The 20,007-nt window shown below is 34.1% G+C and overlaps 1 protein-coding gene across 1 annotated transcript; it reads left to right on the top strand.

Annotated features, from left to right (window-relative positions):
- The first annotated feature begins 18,798 nt into the window (after nucleotides 1-18,798).
- LOC126966399 (uncharacterized) lies at nucleotides 18,799-19,977 on the top strand. Its single transcript, XM_050810402.1, has 2 exons — nucleotides 18,799-18,939; nucleotides 19,365-19,977. Exons 1-2 carry the CDS (start codon nucleotides 18,900-18,902, stop codon nucleotides 19,826-19,828), a joined length of 504 nt encoding a protein of 167 aa, XP_050666359.1. The 5' UTR covers nucleotides 18,799-18,899; the 3' UTR covers nucleotides 19,829-19,977.
- The last annotated feature ends 30 nt before the right edge of the window (nucleotides 19,978-20,007 follow it).

Raw genomic sequence — 20,007 nt, 5'->3', positions numbered from 1 at the left:
GACTTAGGTCAATAGAAGAAGACAGAGTAAGAATTAGCAATGCTTAAAGTTAGCAGACTATTATGAATAAGGGGGTAAGACTGCATTAGCCTAATATAGCCTTTCCCATTTGCCGGGTCGGGACCCAGTACTGGGCCATCAAAATAATAATACCAGGTCGCAACATTCACGCCTTGTTGTACAAATATTACCACTGTCGATAGGCGCAACGTATATATTCGTAAAGCGGTCACTTTAAACTTTACCTACTTACTGGTGGTTGGTGAACACACCGCTTTTTACTATTTTTTACCTTTTTACTATTAATAAATGTGTGTTATTATACCAAATGGAACAAGCTTGGGTTTAAAAAAAAAGTGGTCACCAAGGGGTAGTGTGAATCATTGCCCGCCCTACAGGATTATAGGCAGATGGGCTGCCTCAGGGTTCAATCGTAAGGCCATTTTTTTTTCCTCGAAAGAAAGAATATGAGATTGTTCTCTTCGCTGACGAAACTTCATTAGTTTATAATATTGACAGACAGATTAAAATCGTCTCATTCAAAAGGCCTACTTATATATCCTATATACTAATAATATTGTTAATTTTTACACAAATCCAAAATTCATGCCAGATATTTTAACTATCTTAGGCAATATTACGTTTCAGATTCAAAATTATTCAAAAAGGACTGTGGCACTTAGGTTGGCCATCGGTGGCTGGTACACTCGGACCGGGCATTGCTGACAATGTCCGAGAAGAAGGATTGTCATTATATATATCGGTCTCAATATACACCCAATTTCAGGCTAATATTCATCCAGAAATTCTGAATGACCCCACTTTTGAAGCTGAATGTATCTCAAGTTTTTGATTTAAAAAATATCTGTATTCGGTGTAGAATAAAACTTTTCAAAGTTCGAAGTTTTTCAAGTTTCAAAGTACTTCCTGTCCAGATTTGGTTCCCTTTAATACGAAAAATAATTATGAGTCAATATGATTTGGCCTCTTATTTAAAAATTAATTACATAACATAAGGGTTCACTTGCTCGGTTTACGTTCGCTAACTTTGGGATAATTATTTCCGTCATATGTTGCATATGAAACAACTTTCCTAGGAAAAATCTTAAAATTTAACCATTGAAACAAATGGAACCACGATGACACTCAGGCTTGGACGGCACTAAATTCTTGGTTTCAATAATCCTTCCTGTTCGTGGCGGAGGGTTAGGTATCCGTATTTTTTAAACATTCCAATCGTCTGTTAACCACACTCTAAACACCGATAGTTAATAAATTACTGACTAACATCGAGAAACATGACAACACTTCACTCCTACTTGAGTTTACTTATTAACTGTTCATTACAGTAAACAACACTAGAAACAGTTATTCTTCCAAACTATCTCTACATTATAACATTTGATTGACATGCCATTTCCATCTACACCCAACGGCATCAATTATTTAATATGTTATGCACATGAAAGCTATTTTCATTTATTCAAACAAAACAAATCTTATAACTGTATTTACAATACTATGATTACATAAAATTAAAACTATCATTACGGGGAAGGGTACCAAAAATACCGGCAACATTTCCGCGTTGGATAGCTAGGCTGATCCATTGACCGAAATAGCTGCCAGCGCTTGGGTTTCCAGTAGCCTTATTGAGGTAGGAAGACAGTACTTTGTACAGTCTCCGCGCCTCTGAGCTCCACGGGCTAAGTGTGGCGACACCAAATGGCACAATGATGTATGACTCACTGAGACCAACATATTTGGGAAGCTTGCTGTCTTCAAATTCAAATATTTTTATTCAAAATAGGATTCAAAATCACTTTTTGAACGTCGAAAACTACCACCCATTCAAAAGAGACTGCCTCAGACCTGAGAAGAATGGGCGCAACAAACTCATCGAGCTTTTTTTTTAAATATAAAAATATGGATTACATTGTGATATCGTACAATAAACATTTTTAATTAAAGAGCCTGAGGGTGTCCGCTTTATTCCTAGTCCGTGGTGTCACTAAGAAAATCGTTTATGCTATTGCATTATATGAAGCTGCAGCCGCAGCACCAACTGACGTAACTTGGACATGAGAAGGAGCCAGAGTGTCAACGCAAGTCGCGTCCCACACCAACGTCCTTCCCCGTGCCCGTGCTTGGAACGAACCTACTACCTTTCCGATAGTCTAAGCCATAATACCTTTTCACCCACCTTAAACTCTGTCCTTGTATTCCTCACGTCAAGTTTTATCTGTCTCTCTAACATATCTTTAGATTTTTCAATTACTGGTGAAGGTCTCAACAGCGAAAATCTAATATTTAGTATTTAGTACCTAGTATGAGTTTAGCTGTTGACATACCGGTTACACTATGTAATAAACTTCTATAGTCATAAAGAAACAAGTCTTTAGCTGACTAAAATGTACTACCACCTTCCCTTATTTTACTTACATGAGATTTAAATGTTTCAACAAACCGTTCAGTAACCCCATTGGTTGCTGCATAGTATAAAAAGGTATGCTTGGTATTTATATTTTTACAAAATATTCAAATTCTTTTCTTGTAAATGTTGATCTATTATCAGTAACCAAGGGTGCCGAATAACCAAAATGACAGAACAAAGCCTTAAAATTTTCAATTGTTTTTATTGCAACAATAATTCACATTTCAAAAACTTCTGGCTATTTGGAGTAATTGTCAAAGATCACCAGATACGTTTTATTGTAAAATGGACCTAGAAAATCAGTGTGTTGCCTGTACCATACTGCAGGTGGTGCAGGCCATGGTTTTATCTGACATTTTCGTGGGCTTTTATGAATTTTCAGACAAATTATACAATTATTAGTAACACTCTCATTATTTGTGTCACTTTGACCACCAGACAAATGAACGAGCTTACTGCCTCATGCGTGCTCTTGCAAAATGACTTCTGTGATGTTCTGATAAACTTGACTCTCATAATTCAGTGGGTATTGTTATTCTGAATTTTATTATACATATTTCTTCAATTGTTTAAATATCGTATTAAATTATAAATTAAAATTATTCCATTTCTTCAGTAAATTCCTTATAACTATTGAAATTTTTTTTCAAATCATGCTATTCCTTAACCAATAATACTAGTAATGGTTCTAGTTTGAACTTCAGCACTTGTTCGACTCGACTTAGCGCTCATTCTACTCTAAGAGTGCACTCACAGAGACAGGTTTGGTTTAGTAGTAGGATTACCGGTGGTTACCCTTGGGTACCCTAAAATGTAATGCAGTGTTTGACTTTCCCTATTTATATATCCATTTAAAAATAAATTAAATAGATCTGTTCTAAAATCACTTTCACTGCTATCAGTGGGCCTATGCCCAGGAGTCTGAAAAATAGCTTTGAAATTCGGCACGGTGAATTGGATTGTGTGTAAGAACACTTATGTTCTGTTTTTGCAGCCAAACATGTATGTCTCCAATCAGAATAATAATATTCATTATTCACAGAATAAACAGAATAAGAACCCTCACCAACCTCACCTAGAAGCTGTAAATCTGCGGCGATAGAGCATTCGTACCATGGAATGCGGATGTTTGAGTCTCTCGGCCTTTCGAAGTCTGGATGTATCAAACTGACAACTATACAGTCACTCGTCCTCGATCCATACACTTCCTCAAATAGCTTTATATCATTATTTATATTAAATACACTAATTGAATTGAAATATCAATCAATCAAAATCAGTTTATTCACGTAGGTCACGGAAATGACACTTATGAATGTCAAAAAAAAATCTTATTGAATCTACCGCTACTTCGTAAAGGGTTGAGCTAATGAGGAGAAGTAGCAAGAAACTCATTGCCACTCTTTTATATCAAGATTTACATTTAAGTCCATCGATTTATAAATAATTTCAAATTACAATATAATATGTAAAATGTAAAATGATGCAACAGACACACTCAAACGTCAAATAGTCAATGTCTTACACGAGTAAGTCAAAAAATTAAATGTAAATTAATACAAAAGTTATTGAGTACAGTAGCTGCATCATCCACATACACCATAAATAAATAAAGGTATTCTGTGAGCATTTTATAAGCGATTATAAATAAATAAATATGTACATATCCATACATATAGGTATATATACACACAATAACTTTTAAGAATCTGAAACCAAGTCTCCGGCAACAGGATCATCCAGCCACCACAAGCAGCGCCCGTTCACGAGCATGACGCATGAGCCAGCCATGGCCTCCCTCAACCATATTTTAGGGAAGACCCGTCCCATGTCACCGCCACAAGCAGTGACATTTAAGCGAGCAAAAATACAACGCCATCTTTAAAGATTTGTAGAAATCAGTTGCGGATCATTAGTTGTCTAAAATAAAGTTATCATTACGTTTTTGTAATATTATGTTACTTGTTACAATAGCTTCTTCCTAATAGTATTCTATTCCTACTATTTTTCGAGAACTAAAAAGATATATTCAAGGACGCTGATGGCTAAACAATAAGTATGATTAGTTCTATATGCAGCTAAATTTGATTTTGCTCAGACTTTACTTACGATAGCTAGGTAAGTTGTGCTGAGCAAGCCTAACGCAAAAGTCAATTCCTTGTTTCATTACACACAGTACATTTTCAATAATTTCTTTAACAAACTTTAATATTACACAATAACTTTAATCATAATAGTATGCAAGTTTTTGAATTGACATGCGACATTCTCATGAGTAGTTTATTTGATATGAATAACGGATTTTGGCGATATCGTACATATTTTATTAGTTACATGCACAGAAATTGTTGCAAATACATTATATATTCTAATATATTCAATATTACAGTTGATTAAAGGAACTCTTACATTTCTTTAAATCTAAACTCTGTTATTAGTGATAGAAAATATAAACCCATACGGAATTGAACTTATCTTCCAATCGTATTATCGGCCTTGTACTCTGATAAAAAAGGTGCGAAAAAACATATTGTATTACTTTTTCATTTTCATGGGATATTTATTTTTCTTGGAGTGTTAGGAACACTTCAAAAATTCAAGATGTCATCATCCCAGCTAAGACTGAGCAACTGCCCAACTGGAAACAAATGTTTTTATTGCCACTGTGATAAGTATGTTCTTTTTCTTCTTCGTCGGATTACTCTTGACAGAGCAGTCGTGGTCACATCGAACGACGAACGATACTACGCCAGTTAATCCTAGCTGTTGCTTCTCTGGCACATGTGTTGAGGGGAGTATAGGTTAGGCCTTTGATCTGGTCTGTCTCTTGACCTACTGCCGTTGACCCTTCCCTGAACAACAAGTCTCTCTATGGCATGCTCTCCACGTCGCGTGATATGTCCGAAGTATCTGAGGATACGGGTTCTGACTATAGATGAAATCCTTTCTTTCACCTTGAGCTCTTCAAGTATCGAGACTTTTGTGCAGCGTTGTTATGTATGTATTTACACTTAAAATAACCATTATTGCCATTATTTTGTGTAATTTAACGTAATTGTTTGCTTGTAGAATCGTGTAAAGACAACAAGAAATCAAGTAATGAACTAATAGGTCTTGTAAATCACTCAGGTCATAACATGTGCTGATACAATCACCGGTCCCAGGCATTGTTCACGATCGTCATGTTACGGATACTGTACATAGTATGAATAATTCATTACCGAGTGATGTAACCATCCACCCACGTAAGTTCTCATCACCTCTTCCTTAACCTTAAAGGTTTGTCATATCATTTTATATTTATATTGTACATAGATATACCTTGAAGAATGATTTGCAATTTACGTTTTCAGCTTCCGTACACGTAACCAAGTTAAGCTTACACAAACTATATTTGAAAGCAAATTTTTTCGTTCCGTTCGACTGTCGTATCATTGATAAATCTTGTATGTCTTGTACTTTACAGTTCATAACCTGCTCAGCCCTAATATTTGCATATTAGGAAATTGACATAAGATGTCGCTCTGATGAAAAGGAAGCTAGAAGTAGATAAGATGATGACAAGATTGATCAAGTCAAGGGTTGGAGTCCCGCATCGTTCATAAGTTTTGTTTTCAAATTTAATTTGTGTAATTAATCCCAGAAGTAAGGCTTATCACTTTAAAAAAATTACAAATTGTCAAATTAAGTATTTATTTTAAATTTATAATAAGTGGTATGGAAATACTTTTGATCTTGTGGTAAATGACGTCAGAAAACGTCAGTGAAACGCAAGTCATAAGGCACGGTGGCTTGTTACAAGCGAACTTTATTATTTATCATACTATTTTTTTCTCACACCACATCATCATCATCATTAATGACATCAACTATATTTTTAATAATGAATAACAATTATCAATCATTAAGATTATACAAAGTACGAAATGCTAAAAAATTAAATTAGATTGAACTTTATAAGTTGAAGTACCTGAAAAGAATTTGCTGAATCATTCCAAACAGTAAGTATGTGGTACGGGACCGTATAAATAACCTTCTTTCCTTCTTCCGGTCTAATCCAATATCACAGATTTGAGAATATACCTACAACATTTAGACGTGTTATTTAATTTGAGAGCTAATTTCTAAAACCCGGTTGGCAATCGTAGTATGGAATGGCCATGTTTTTACTTTACTCAATATATTCTTGATAATGTTATGTATGTTCATAGGCATATAAGTGAATTTTCTAGAAAGTGTCATAACCATAATGTTAGCACCAGGAACAAACATAAACTTATTATGCCTACTTACTCGGCTAAGTTGAGTTAGTAAGTCTTTTGTGGGGCGATTTATTAGTATTATATATATTATGATTATACAACATGATCCCAAATTCAAATAATCACTTATTGAAAGACAAAACTACCACCCGTTCCAAAAAGGTATACCTCAGACCTGAGAAGAACGGGCGCAACAAACTCAGCCGGCATTTTTTTTTAAATATGGTTACAATGTTTTTACATTTTGCGTACAATAAAATTTATTATTTTATTGCCTGTGGGCGGTCGCTCTATTCCCAATCAGTGGTATCATTAAGAAAGTCATTTATGTTAATTTATTATATTATTACAATTAATCAATAATAATGAAAAAAAAGGATATATATTTAATATAACACTAAATCATTATCCTTTTTACATTTATAAATATAACTATTTGATTAATTGTAATCCATATTTCTACGAAATATCAGGTTAATTCTCTATGAAATGCCCTTTGAAGGGCTAAAATTTTCCGAACATTTACAATTGTAATGTTTATTCTTTACACCATCGGAAAGTAGAGATCAACGAACAGAAATAACACCAACTTTTTAAAAAAGGCTGATATTTCGACGGGTGAATTTTCGATTGAAAATAAGGGTTCTTTTTCGATATTTGAGTAAAAATAAGATAAAAAAAAAATATTTCAATTCAAATAAACTATTTACATTATTAATTATTATCATAATTATTTATTTAGTGTATTTGGGACATAAAAGTGTAAGTTTTCAACAAATTTACTGAATTTTTTTTTGTAAAAAAACTAAAAACTTGGTTTTTTGATATTTTCTTCACATATATTTTGAGGTTATGTGAAAAAAGTGTGAAAACAAAAGTTGTAGATCTTTGTATTACCTGCAACTTGCAGCTTTGCCGAAAATCGAGATAAATCGTTTTTTACCCTAAAACACCCCCCCTTTTCCACTTCCCTACCTCAGATCGCCTCTAATTCGCTGGATTAATGGATCGCATCTTACTATTACTTTTTTTCACTTTTTATCACTTTCAAAGACTTCAGCACTGGTCTATTTGGGATAACATCGACAAACGAACCTGAGTACCTCATCATTTCAGTGGCACATCACCGTCACCTTCCTCACATTGAATAGGACATCGGTTTTTATAATATGTGATACGAGAACAAAGGAACTAATCGTAGGTCAGTAAACTAGCGTTTGTCAGTGCCTCGGTCATCAGGAATAAAATACAAATTAGACTCGAAGTAGTTATGATAAATAATGTCATGCACAATTTTTTGAGGAACGAAAAGAAAGTGTGTATAAAACAAAATATTCTACAAATTCGCGACAAGTTGGTTTGTTTCTGAAAAAACTATTGATCAGTTACAAATCAATCAAGATAAGTAAAAAATAAAATTAACAGGCTAAAAACATTTTTGTATGCATAACACATTATTCTATTTTTACACGCTTTTTATTAGCTTCACCTGTATGTATGTTTGTTTGTAACCGACTCATTTGGGCGCGATTTTGACCCAATTTAAACGGCCAGATTTCGTTCAAATTTAAAAGATTTATCGAGGACCGATGTACATTAATGTGATAAAATTATAAAATTTGCAAAATAAGATTTTTTGTTAATTTATATAATCGTTTCATTTATTGTCGATAAGGAAGGAATTGATGTCTATTTTAAATATCAACCAGTATCTATTCAACCAAAGCGTGTTTTATAGTTTTTTTCTTACTATTTTTTTTACTTTATTTCCATAACGCTTAGGAAAGGTTCTAACGTGGGCTTTAAGTAATCAATACTCAGTATCGCCCCCTCTAGCTCATCGAAGTGCTTATCTCCTTGGCACACTCCTAATCAAATTATCAATAAAACTTTGGCGGATTGCATTCCATTCTTCTTGTAACGCGTTTTTAAATTCTCTTTTACTAACGCGAGTGGAGTCAGGATTTCTTTTTTAATTTGTCTCCCAGCCATGCTCTATGGTGTTTAAGTCGCGCGAGCGTGCTGTTCACCTCATAACATTGATATCCACATCTCGAAGGTATTCAACAACTACGGCCGAAGTAAGGCGCGCATTATCATGCATAAAAACAAAACCATCTCCTATTAAAAAGGCTAATGGTACTACAATTTTTTTCTTAAATGTCAGTTACTTATCAATGGCGCAGAGTTCCGTACGTCTCTCCAAACAAATACCACAACTGACTGTTGTGTTGTGCAAAATATTGCACTGCTGGTACCTCTCTTCAGGGCGTCTCCATACCTACTTTATTCGTTCTATCACCTGGCTTTAAGCAAAACCTCGAATCAAATTCTACATCTCGGAGTCAAATTCTATCCAAAGACTCATCTGTGAATAGAACTTTACTCCAAGATATGTCGTTCCAATTTTTATGATTGCGAGCAAAATCAATTCGGCGAGAAGGAAGCCTCTGGCCGGAAAGTGTTAGTTTATTCCAGCTGATTTCAGTCCTCTTCTCACAGTTTTCGCGGTTATTAAAACGCTTCGAATTTCTTGGAGTTTCGTTCTTACCTTCAAGCCATGGTTCTGTTATTATTAATATGATAAAACGGTCATCTCTGACAGATTTCTGTTTACGTCCCTATTCTTCTTGTCACGTAAAATGACAAACCTCTTGACAACTTGTTGTATTTTGGTGGATTTAGATAGGTGTGCCCAGTTTCAATTATAGTAACAGCAACACAACCTAGTAACTGTGGCATTCAGATCTGTCATTCTCTGTGTATTTTGCCGTAATGATTCGCACTTAATACGATAAACAAGACAATCAAAGCAAAACCTAAATTTTTCTTTAACTCAAATTCATAAGTTGAGAAAATTTTCGCAGTAGATTTAGAAAAACACTACATACGAAATAATTACGTAAATAACAAATTAAAGTCGAAAAAAGATGTAGATCAATAAAATACTCAGGAGTATTTAAATCAAATTATTATTAGAGTATTTAATTAGTATTTAAACCAAATCAAATCAATCGTAGGTCAAGAAAATGACACCTATAAATGTCAAAAGTTTTATTTTTTTACATTTCCCACCACTTCGGAAAATTTTGAGCTTAATTGAGAAGAAGTGGCAAGAAAATCATCACCGCTTCCCATTGTTTCTAATAACACCAATCTCAATTGCAAACACGTTACCAGAAAATGCCCGTATGACCGTATCGAGTCTTATCTTGGTTTCAAATGATAACTTTAAACAAATAATTAGTCAAATTTGAGTAAACTCAAATGACATAATATTCCACACCTCTTATGAATCATTCATTTATTTATAGACATTTATTTTTTTCATTACAAAATATGACGGGTCCAGCAATTATTATAGGGCTATTCGCTATATTATTATATTATAACCTAGGTCCTAGAGAATCATTAAGAGCAAAATTTAATGAAATAAACATCTTGACTGTTGCTTCTCAATATATTCTTGATAATGTTATGTATGTACATAAGTGAATTTGATAGAAACTGTCATAACCATAATGTTAACACCATGAACAGACATAAACTTATAATGCCTACTACTCGGCTAAGTCGAGTTAGTAAGTCTTTTGTGGGGCGATGTATATGCTTTTACAACAAGATCCCAGAAAATGTTCAAAACAAAAGCCGAAATTCAAAAGAATTGCTAGAAAACGTTTGTGTGGTAAAAGTTACTGGAGCGACCGCCTTCAGGCTGTTAATTAATAAGCTTAATTGTACGATATTCCTTTGTAACAATACTTTTTATGAAAAAACAAAAAAAAAGCCACCCGAGTTTGTTGCGGCCGTTCTTCTTCGGTCTGAAGCATACTTTTTGGAATGTATGGTAGTTTTTGACTTTCAATAAGCTATTAAATATCTATCACATCCTATTTTGAATAAAAATATTTGAATTGGAATTTGATGGTCGAATCGGTAACCAAATCTCTAAAGTAGTGGGCAGCCGCGACTGGTAGCGGCCACTTGTCTTGGCCCACATCACATCCTAAAACCACATCAGAGACAGTCAGTACATGTGTCAGCGACGGAAGCTGCTGAAAATTTAAAACAGAAGAACCATGTGCCACATGGTGTGCGATACATTGGGGTTGGTATATTGAAAGAGCTCTCCAAGCCGCTAATAGATTTAGTAGGATATTAAACAACTATTAGTTGCCCGTTCTTTTACTTCCGATTACGCTTCTTTCTATGATGTTTTGACAAACAGCGTAATCGGAGGTAAAAGAAGAGATATAGTAAAATTGAAAGATATAAAAAGTATGACTAAATTCAAAGACGCAAAATGCAGAACACTGAAATGGCGATGGATAGGACATATGTTAAAAGAAAAACAAGAAAAATTGACTAAAATAATAACTGATATCCAAGAGATGGTAGTAGAAGAAAAGAGCGACAAACTAAACGCTGGGAAGATGAAGTAAAAAGAGTAGCTGGGCCTAAATGGATCCAAATAGCGAAAGACAGAGAGGCGTGGGAATCTTGAGGAGGCCTTTGTCGAAAGACAAGCTGTTTAACATAGCATAATTTAGATTTAAGTTTATATTTTGTTAAGTATCATTTATAATATTTGTGAACAGCAATGAAGGCTTATTTTATTCATAGTTGCCCGTTGCATTCGCAACTATTAAAGGTTTTATCCCAACAAAATGTTTAATATGAGAATAATCATTAACAAAGAGATTTGTCATACTGAAACATGCAGGGCAAGCCTGTCAGCCATTAAGTTGGCATAGCGACATCCCATTCTGCACGGACGCCCGCCAAGAAAGGGAATATATTAACAGGATTAGTAGGACTAAATGAGACAGAAACTATAAGTACGATGAAGTTTTTATCTAAAAGTACAGTGCCTGTGTATATTATACAAGCACGTTAGATACAAGCAATATTTGACCGCTCATACATAGGATAAATATATCTTAATATATATAAATCCAGTGTCCTGATGTTTGTTTCCAGTGAACTCCTAAACTAATGAACGGATTTTGATAGGGATTACTTCATGGAGTGCAGTTTAGTCCAACTTGAGAGATAGGATAGCTTTTTTTCGATTAATAATTCTGGATATTATGTAATATAATGGACAAATTAAAAAGAAACAGTTTGTTATTTATGTATACAGAACAACGTCTATCGGGTGAGTTAGTATAAGTATATAATCCGCATTCATTTGTGATTCTAGAACAGTAAACTAAAGTCAAAGAAGATCCAGTTTTATGTATTAGTCCAGGAACAAAACCGTCTTATACAATGCTGAAGGTACTAATATATACTTATTTGAATGGATAGATAAATGTAAGTGATTTTACAAAGGGCAAATAAATATGAAAAAGTCTAAATATATAAAAAAGCTAAACATAATGCATGATATTTAGGTATCACGACTTGAATAAATCTTAGTAATTCCAATTGTTCAATGAGAATAAGTTACTAACACAGTTCATACTAAAGCTTAAGAATTTTTTACTCAAACACATATTTTGTGTATTTTATTGTCACATCGTTAGCTGTGTCAAGGAGAACGAAACGCATAAATTCACATGTTTAATGTTACACTTACACGTATATGTATGATATTTATAAAATAGATACCTATTTGCTGACACATAAATATGCTTTTCTTCAGCTTTTATTTGTTTACCTTCGAGATCCTAGGTTGCCCGGATTGATTGTATTTAGATTAGGAAGAAAAATATTTTCATAACAATGCAATATAAATATTGCAAAAATATTAGTATTTTTAAGCTTTGATTTTTGTTTACACCGTAATACAAACACATATATATTATATATTTATCATCAACATCAGCCGGAAGACGTCCACTGCTAGACGTAAGTCTCACCCATAGATCTCCACTTCGATCAGTCCTGCGCTGCCCTCATTCAACGTATTCCGGCGACCTTGGCCAGGTCGGCGGTCCATCTTGTGGGGGCCTACCAACACTACGTCTTCCGTGGTCGCCATTCGAGGATCGCCCTAGTATAACATTCTTTTCTGTCCCATCGGCCATCTGTCCGTTGAACTATGTGCTGCCACTGCCACTTCAGTTTCGTAATCATTTGGGCTGTGTCGGTAACTTTAGTTCTCCAACGGATCTTCTCATTTCTGATTCGATCTCACAGGGAAACTCCGAGCATAGCCCCGTCTATTGCCCTCTGAGCGACCACGAGCTTTCTCACAGGTCCAAAGTTAGCGACCACTTGTGCGTACCATAAGTCACGTAAGTATTATTATATATTTATGTGTTAAGTGATCACCACCGCATACAATCTCCTGCTATACCAGGGGATCATTGCGGTCCTTATGAATTAAAATGATTCCACCCAGATATGAAAAGCCTGCAAGGTTTCTTGTTGTCATTTTCCACTAAATTAAACATAAGGCACTTCAACAGAATACATTAATAAAGTTAACGTCATTTATAATTCTAATATTGTACATATTATAATATATATATATTATAATATTCTAATATTGTAGATACTATATACGAGAAATGCACAGCATCGACCAATTATAATTTAAGGATAGTGTTTTAAGTACAAAGTACAAATTCAAGTTAATGTGAAAAATAATTAAAGACACTAACTAGGTTTATAGTTAATAGTTTGACTTGAAATTATGTGAGTATTTTATTTCGAAGCGACCCATTAGAACTGTTGAATATATCGATATTTGAGTGTTTTCTAACTGTTCACCAGCTCTAATAATTGTAGGGTTCAGTCCTAAATTTGTTATTAATTTATTAATTATTGTGAATACTTTTACGCGGATATCTAGAAGATACGTAAAGGTAGGTAAACTTATTATTAAACTGAATGTATGTTTAAGTTTAATTACGTCAAAATACGAAAATCCACCCGTATCATGTTGACGTCTGGCAATTTACAACAACTAAGAATAAGTATTACAGAAACCTCTACGTAGATTTTGCCTCATTAAATGAATAAATATTTATATAACACCAAACTACAAGAAATTTAGTATTTGTAGGCATTACGTATTCAACTACTTAGAATGTTAATGAAACGTTAAAAATATTACTACACATATGGTAATTAATGTGGTGATGAAATATTCATTTATTTACCTACTGCTTGTTAACAAAATATTAAAACATACCTAGGAACTTGCGACACCTAACTAAAACCAAAATATACACAACTTCTAATAATTTTACAGAAACCGGAAGACCGGATTCCCTACAGGTCGAGGTAGCCTAAACTTCAGCTGATTTGTTTCTGATCTCATCTTCATCATGATATAACAATTAGGAACTGGAGGTCTATTACCAAAATCGAATGCCGAAGTTTCGGTTTGAAACGAAAGAACGACGAAATTCAAATTAAATTATATTACCAAAGTACTTCGAATTCGAATAATGCTGACAGATTTCGTTTAGGAAACATAACCATAAAAAGTGAAGTTGTAGTTACAATCATAATAATGACAGACAACGAAAAAGTAAATGTGAAGTGAATTTAGGAATAAGGTAAATGAATTAGAAAATGTCTAATCGCGAACTTCGTATCGATCTTCGGATCCGAAATACTTTCGTAATAGGAAAATGTACGATCCGTCAACACAAACTTCGTATTTAGATTTTCGTAATAGGGTTCTCCTGTACTCGAAATTGTTGACGAGTACGTCTACCTTGGACAAGCAATTCAGGTAGGCAGGTCCAAATTCGTGAAAGAGGTCACTCGTCGAATCCAACTCGGATGGGCAGCGTTCCAGAAGTACCGTAAAATATTGTCATCCCAAGTACCACAGTGTCTGAAGACGAAGGTTTTCAACCAGTGTGTGTTGCACGTGATGACTTACGGGACGCAGACGTAGTCGCTAACTATCGGCCTGATGAGAAAAGTCATGGTCGCTCAGTTTCTCAGCGAGGCCTTTGTCCAGCAGTGGACGTCTTCCGGCTGATGATGAATGATGATGATGATGAAGTTCATACCTATATTTTAAAATGGTTTGGTAAATCCAAATGTGCATTCCTTAAGCGCTCACATTATATGTACGTATTTTTTAAAGTACTTTAAATACAGACAAGTTTTCACTAATATTTTATAACCTTATTACTTTACTTAAAATTTTCTGAAATAAAACAAAAGAAATAATTAACAAGCCAATGAGTTTGTTAAAAAATATAATTTATTTTTATACCAATTCAACGCCTTCATTGAACACAATCATCAAAAGAAACAATAGGGGACTGTATAACCAGTGGTCACCAGGGACGATTTAGTATATTTTGTATCAGCTCTCCTCCAGCTCTATTTACAAATAAAACCTTACATACGCCTGTTTAAAGACCGAATAGGCCCTAGTATAACATTCTTCTGATTCGCACTTTAATGAAGGCATGCAAAATGGCACAAGTCGAATACATAATAAAGAACATCATTGAAAAATTGATTGTAGAGATGCGTATGTAGAATGACTCTTATTGCACTATTTTCAAATATTGTTCACAAGAAGAGAACTTTTGAAAAGACCGCCACGTCTCTACAGAAACTCTACAATAATTTTGTAAGACCTTATTTATAATTAATGAACGAAACGGAAACTAATTGGTTCCCGTTATTCCCGAACCCGCTATTTCATTCTCAGACGATTCTTTCGCAGTCTTTTCCAGATTCCTCTCGAATCCGGATTTCTGTCAATTATTCAAAGATTAACATAATTTATGGCAAGTTTTGCAATTAAATAAAAACAATACGAACTGGTGGTCCAATGAAGTTTGTATTACATATTAAACGAAAAGCGTGAGCTTCCAACAAAAAGTCATCAATAAGTACGCCTGCGAAATACCTTAAACTTATTTGGAATTGTTGCCCAAACACAATTTATGGATTTTGGATGATTCCTTACGTAGACGTATGTATGTCGGGCTTAAGGGTCACATTAACAACGCTTACGAAATATTTAAGTACCTTCTTATTGTTCCATCATTTAACATTTCGATAATTCATATAATTAATGGAAGTACACATTGACACTTCTTTACACCAAGGCATTACATAATTACAACTTTAAACTTCAATTAATATGTTCCATGTGCCTGACTTTTAGTAACAATGAAATCATATTTCACACAACAAAACATAAAATAAATAGGCAGACAGTTTGATATTTCATACTTTATAAAGCGATTGTGATCAGCGAGCTGGAATAAATCAATGTCAATAAAGCACGCACTTTCAATATTAATATTAATGTTTGACCCAATGACCAAATTTACTTATGCTAATAACTGGATGAACTTTATGCTAGATCAACAGATAACGCACTTTGAAAGAAACTATACTTAGATACTATTTGCTATTAAATATAGACTTACTTTGGACCAACATTTATAATATTTCGTACTTTGGTAGATCTATTTAATATACGTACCCGAAGACGTAGTCTTGTTGGTAGCCCCCCACAAGATGGACCGACGATATGGTCAAGATCGCCGGAATACGTTGGATGAAAGCAGCACAGGACAGATCGTCGTGATCTTTGGGGGTGGCCTATGTCCATCAGTGGACGTCTTCCGGCTGATGATGATATAGATAGGTACGTTCCAGAGGTTGTCCCAATAGTAAATGAGCTCATAGAGAAAAGATAGGATAACGAACTAACTAGCACGATGACCTAAATTATTATCTAAAATAAACTTTGTTAAAAATTCTTAGAAAATCAGTGATACATATTACCAGGACTCACTCTGTCAATGTTTATCCAACACACATAGAAATGTGAAATACATAATTATGTGATATAACGTGATCGTGGGTAAATTAATATTGAGCAACACTACAGACGCTTCTGCGGTGTGGACGACAATACCGTGAAAACAATCGAAAACAAATACATGTTATCTTATGAATAATGCCGGCTATGTTAGTTGAACACACACGAACACCTTCAAGTGCATTTTTCACAAATCGTTATCAAACTATAGGGTGCTCTATTTCCTATCATTATTTCTAATGGGCGCTTAATAAACTGACTTTTCAATAGCATTATTTTATACTCAAAATCAACATTGTCCTCTGAATTACTAAAAAAAATAAAACATTGAGAGCAAAATTCAAAGAAATTAACATCTTGACTGTTGCTTCTCTATATATTCTTGATGATGTAATGTATGTTCATAGGCACATAAGTTAATTTGCTAGAAACTGTCATAACCATAATGGTAACATTAACCTGGTGGTAACACCAGGAACAGACATAAACTTATAATGTCTACTACTCGGCTAAGTCGAGTTAGTAAGTCTTTTGTGGGGCGACGTATATGCTTTTACAACAATAACCCAAAAAATGTACAAAACAAAAGTATTACGTAATTCAAAAGGATTGTTCAAAAACGTTTGTGTGGTAAAGGTTACTATAACATAAATGGATTTCTTAATGATACCACAGATTGGGAATGGAGCGACCGCCCTCAGGCTATTAAATAATAAGTTTAATTGTACAATATTATTTTGTAAACATAGTTTTTTGATAAAAAAAAGCCCGCTCAGGTCTGAGGCATTCGTTTTGGAATGGGTTGGACTTTTTGACTTTCAATAAGTGATATCACATCCTATTTTAAAAATAATTGAATTTGAATACTATCTTAGCCCTTATATATCTTCGGTGTACAGCATGCCAATTATTTTCATGCGTTTGGAAATTTGTTTTTAGAAATGCTGGTGCGTTGGCATCAACAGTCTCCAGTTCGGTACTGAAATAATTTATTATTATTACTTATAACTCCCCATTTCCAATTAAAAAGGAAAATTCAATTTTGTTAGAGAACATTAAAATGATTTTTAAGAGACTAATATTTCTTAAATATTTTTTAAATAATATTCAAAATTTCTTTAATATTTTTATAGTTTTTTATTGAATTACTTAAGTATAAGCTATTGAGGTTACGGTAGCCAATCTATAAGAGGAAGTCATATTATTACACCATAAGATGAACCTGTTAGCATATAAATATTTATAATTATCGGCAATATCAGTAATAACAATGTACTATACGCAACATTATAATGAATAACCTTATACGTGAAAAATGTATGCACTTAAATACATTACTTGAAGATTTATTCGCAACATGATGACACGCGGTCAAAAGTGAGAGCTTTACTTAAAATACCAAGCTTACGTACATTAATAAGGTTTATCTTTAAGTATTAACAATAAAGTGTGTAATGAACGAAATGGGTGTGTTGAATCCAGAAAGCTTTTGATCATCCTAAGGTGTCAATCATCATTGACACCTACACAAAAATACTTTTTTGATTATTATTATGAGTAAGATATACTGCACTGCTTACTAAATATATAATCACAGAATTAAAATCATTGGCCACTAATAAATCTTCACAATTAAGTATTATTAAGTATAATGATACCAGAGATTGGGAATGGAGGGACCGCCCTCAGGCTATTAAATAATAAGTTTAATTGTACAATATTACTTTGTAAACATGTTTTCAAAAAAATGACACTCACTAATGAAAATATAAAATATCTAAGAGGAACATTTTAAGGATGTTTTTTTAATACGATTGAGACTATTCAAAGTGATATTGTGCCAGAGCTCTCTTGCTGCCGTTAATCTATATTTATTTTTTTAACTTCATGTAGTTTTGAGAGAAAATATATGAAAAAAGAATCGTCTACTCCACCTAAATGAGATGTTTAGGAGTTGTTTGATTCCTGTCACCAAAATTCCAGCATTGCTGTAGTCGTATTATCTGCTGTTTTCTGTCACTTACCTCAATAAAAACAACAGATGGTCCGGAGCTCGTTGTATTTTCTACTCTATTAAAAAACCGCTTAAAATGTTAGGTTCTCGTGTATTTTATCACAGTTTTTTAACAATCTAAGTTGTTGGTATTAAAATAATATTTAAATCTCCAGTAGGTGGTAGTAAAATATAAATATTTAATAAAGCACCCTGTATACGGGCGCGCGGCGCGAGTCACCCAGTTGTCGTGCCTATTGTCCGCACACGGACCACGCCGTCCACCGCCGTGGCCGAGCCCCTACTTGCCATACATTACCTCATACTCACAATATTGGGTTACGAGAATTTTTCTTCAAGGCCTTCTTTTCGGAGTAAATAGTGCTGCTATAAAGGTAAAGACATGCAACAACAATACGCAGTTGTGTTCTGATTGTTCGAACGAAAATGAATTCGTCGATTGTATTTCTACTGTGTTTTTTTGCAGGTTTGTCATTCACATAATAGTTAAAATTATTTATTTTAAAATATCAATTAACATTTTAAAATCATTATAAGATTTCTTAATATCTCTATTTTTGGACAGGACTGTATTTTTTGTTATATTTATAGCATATATTGTAACTCACCAGTGGAAGGCTCCATTGCACAGGCAGCCAGCTAGATTATGGGTACCACAACGCAATTTCTGCGGTAAAGCAGTAATGTGTGAACAATATTGTGTTCCTGTCTGAAGGGCGCCGTAGCTAGTGAAATTACTAGGCAAATGAGACTTAACATCTTATGTCTCTAGGTGACGAGCGCAATTGTAGTGCCGATTGTAGTATAGTCAATTACCATCAGCTGAACGACCTGCTCGTCTCGTCCCTTATTTTCTTAAAAAAAACTCATAAGACAATATTTATTTTTCAGGTAGTGTTTACGGCTACTATGTACAACACCAAGCACCCTACAATATCGGGCCTAACGATCCCTATGCTTTACAAATTAACCCGTATCTGACTCACGAAACTTCACAAAGGATTTTATGGGGTGGTTCGGGAAGCAATCAAGTAGGTGGAAACGATTTGTGGGCAATGTTGACAAATAAATTTCCCTTCTTACGTAACATGTTTGGGAAAATGCAACTGCCGACACAATACGGCACTCCTTCCGCTGTCTATGGTCCACCGGACAGATTTGCGCCGCAGTTTTACTCGCAAAATGTTCAACAGTTCGTACCGTTTGGAAGAGATGTTGGATTCACAGATGACGCAGTAATTATAACACCACCGAACGTTCCAGTTCTCCAGCAACCAGTTCCTCAACCATCCCCGGAGCCAGCGGGATACCAGTACAACAAACCTGTAAACCGCTTAGAACTACCTCGCCTCTAAACAGTTTCATTTATTTATTATCTTTATAACTAGCTTTAATTTGAATACTTATGTTAAGGATTACGGGTAGAAGGTTCGCATAACAACTTTCTTGACAGTATTATGCCTGTAGGCTTATTAAAATAAAACATAAAGTTTTTTGTTTATTATTTATTGTATTACCATTGCCCTTACATTTA

Source organism: Leptidea sinapis, chromosome 10 (genome assembly GCF_905404315.1).
Source record: "Leptidea sinapis chromosome 10, ilLepSina1.1, whole genome shotgun sequence".
Taxonomy (NCBI): domain Eukaryota; kingdom Metazoa; phylum Arthropoda; class Insecta; order Lepidoptera; family Pieridae; genus Leptidea; species Leptidea sinapis.
The sequence above is the reverse complement of the archived record's forward strand: the minus strand, read 5'-3'. Positions and strand labels throughout refer to the sequence as shown.

Excerpts from the sequence above, each read along its gene's own strand:
- LOC126966399 (XM_050810402.1), top strand. The coding sequence starts at position 18,900 with ATGAATTCGTCGATTGTATTTCTACTGTGTTTTTTTGCAG. Across the intron at positions 18,940-19,364 it reads TCTACTGTGTTTTTTTGCAG|GTAGTGTTTACGGCTACTAT; the intron begins GTTTGTCATTCA and ends TTTATTTTTCAG.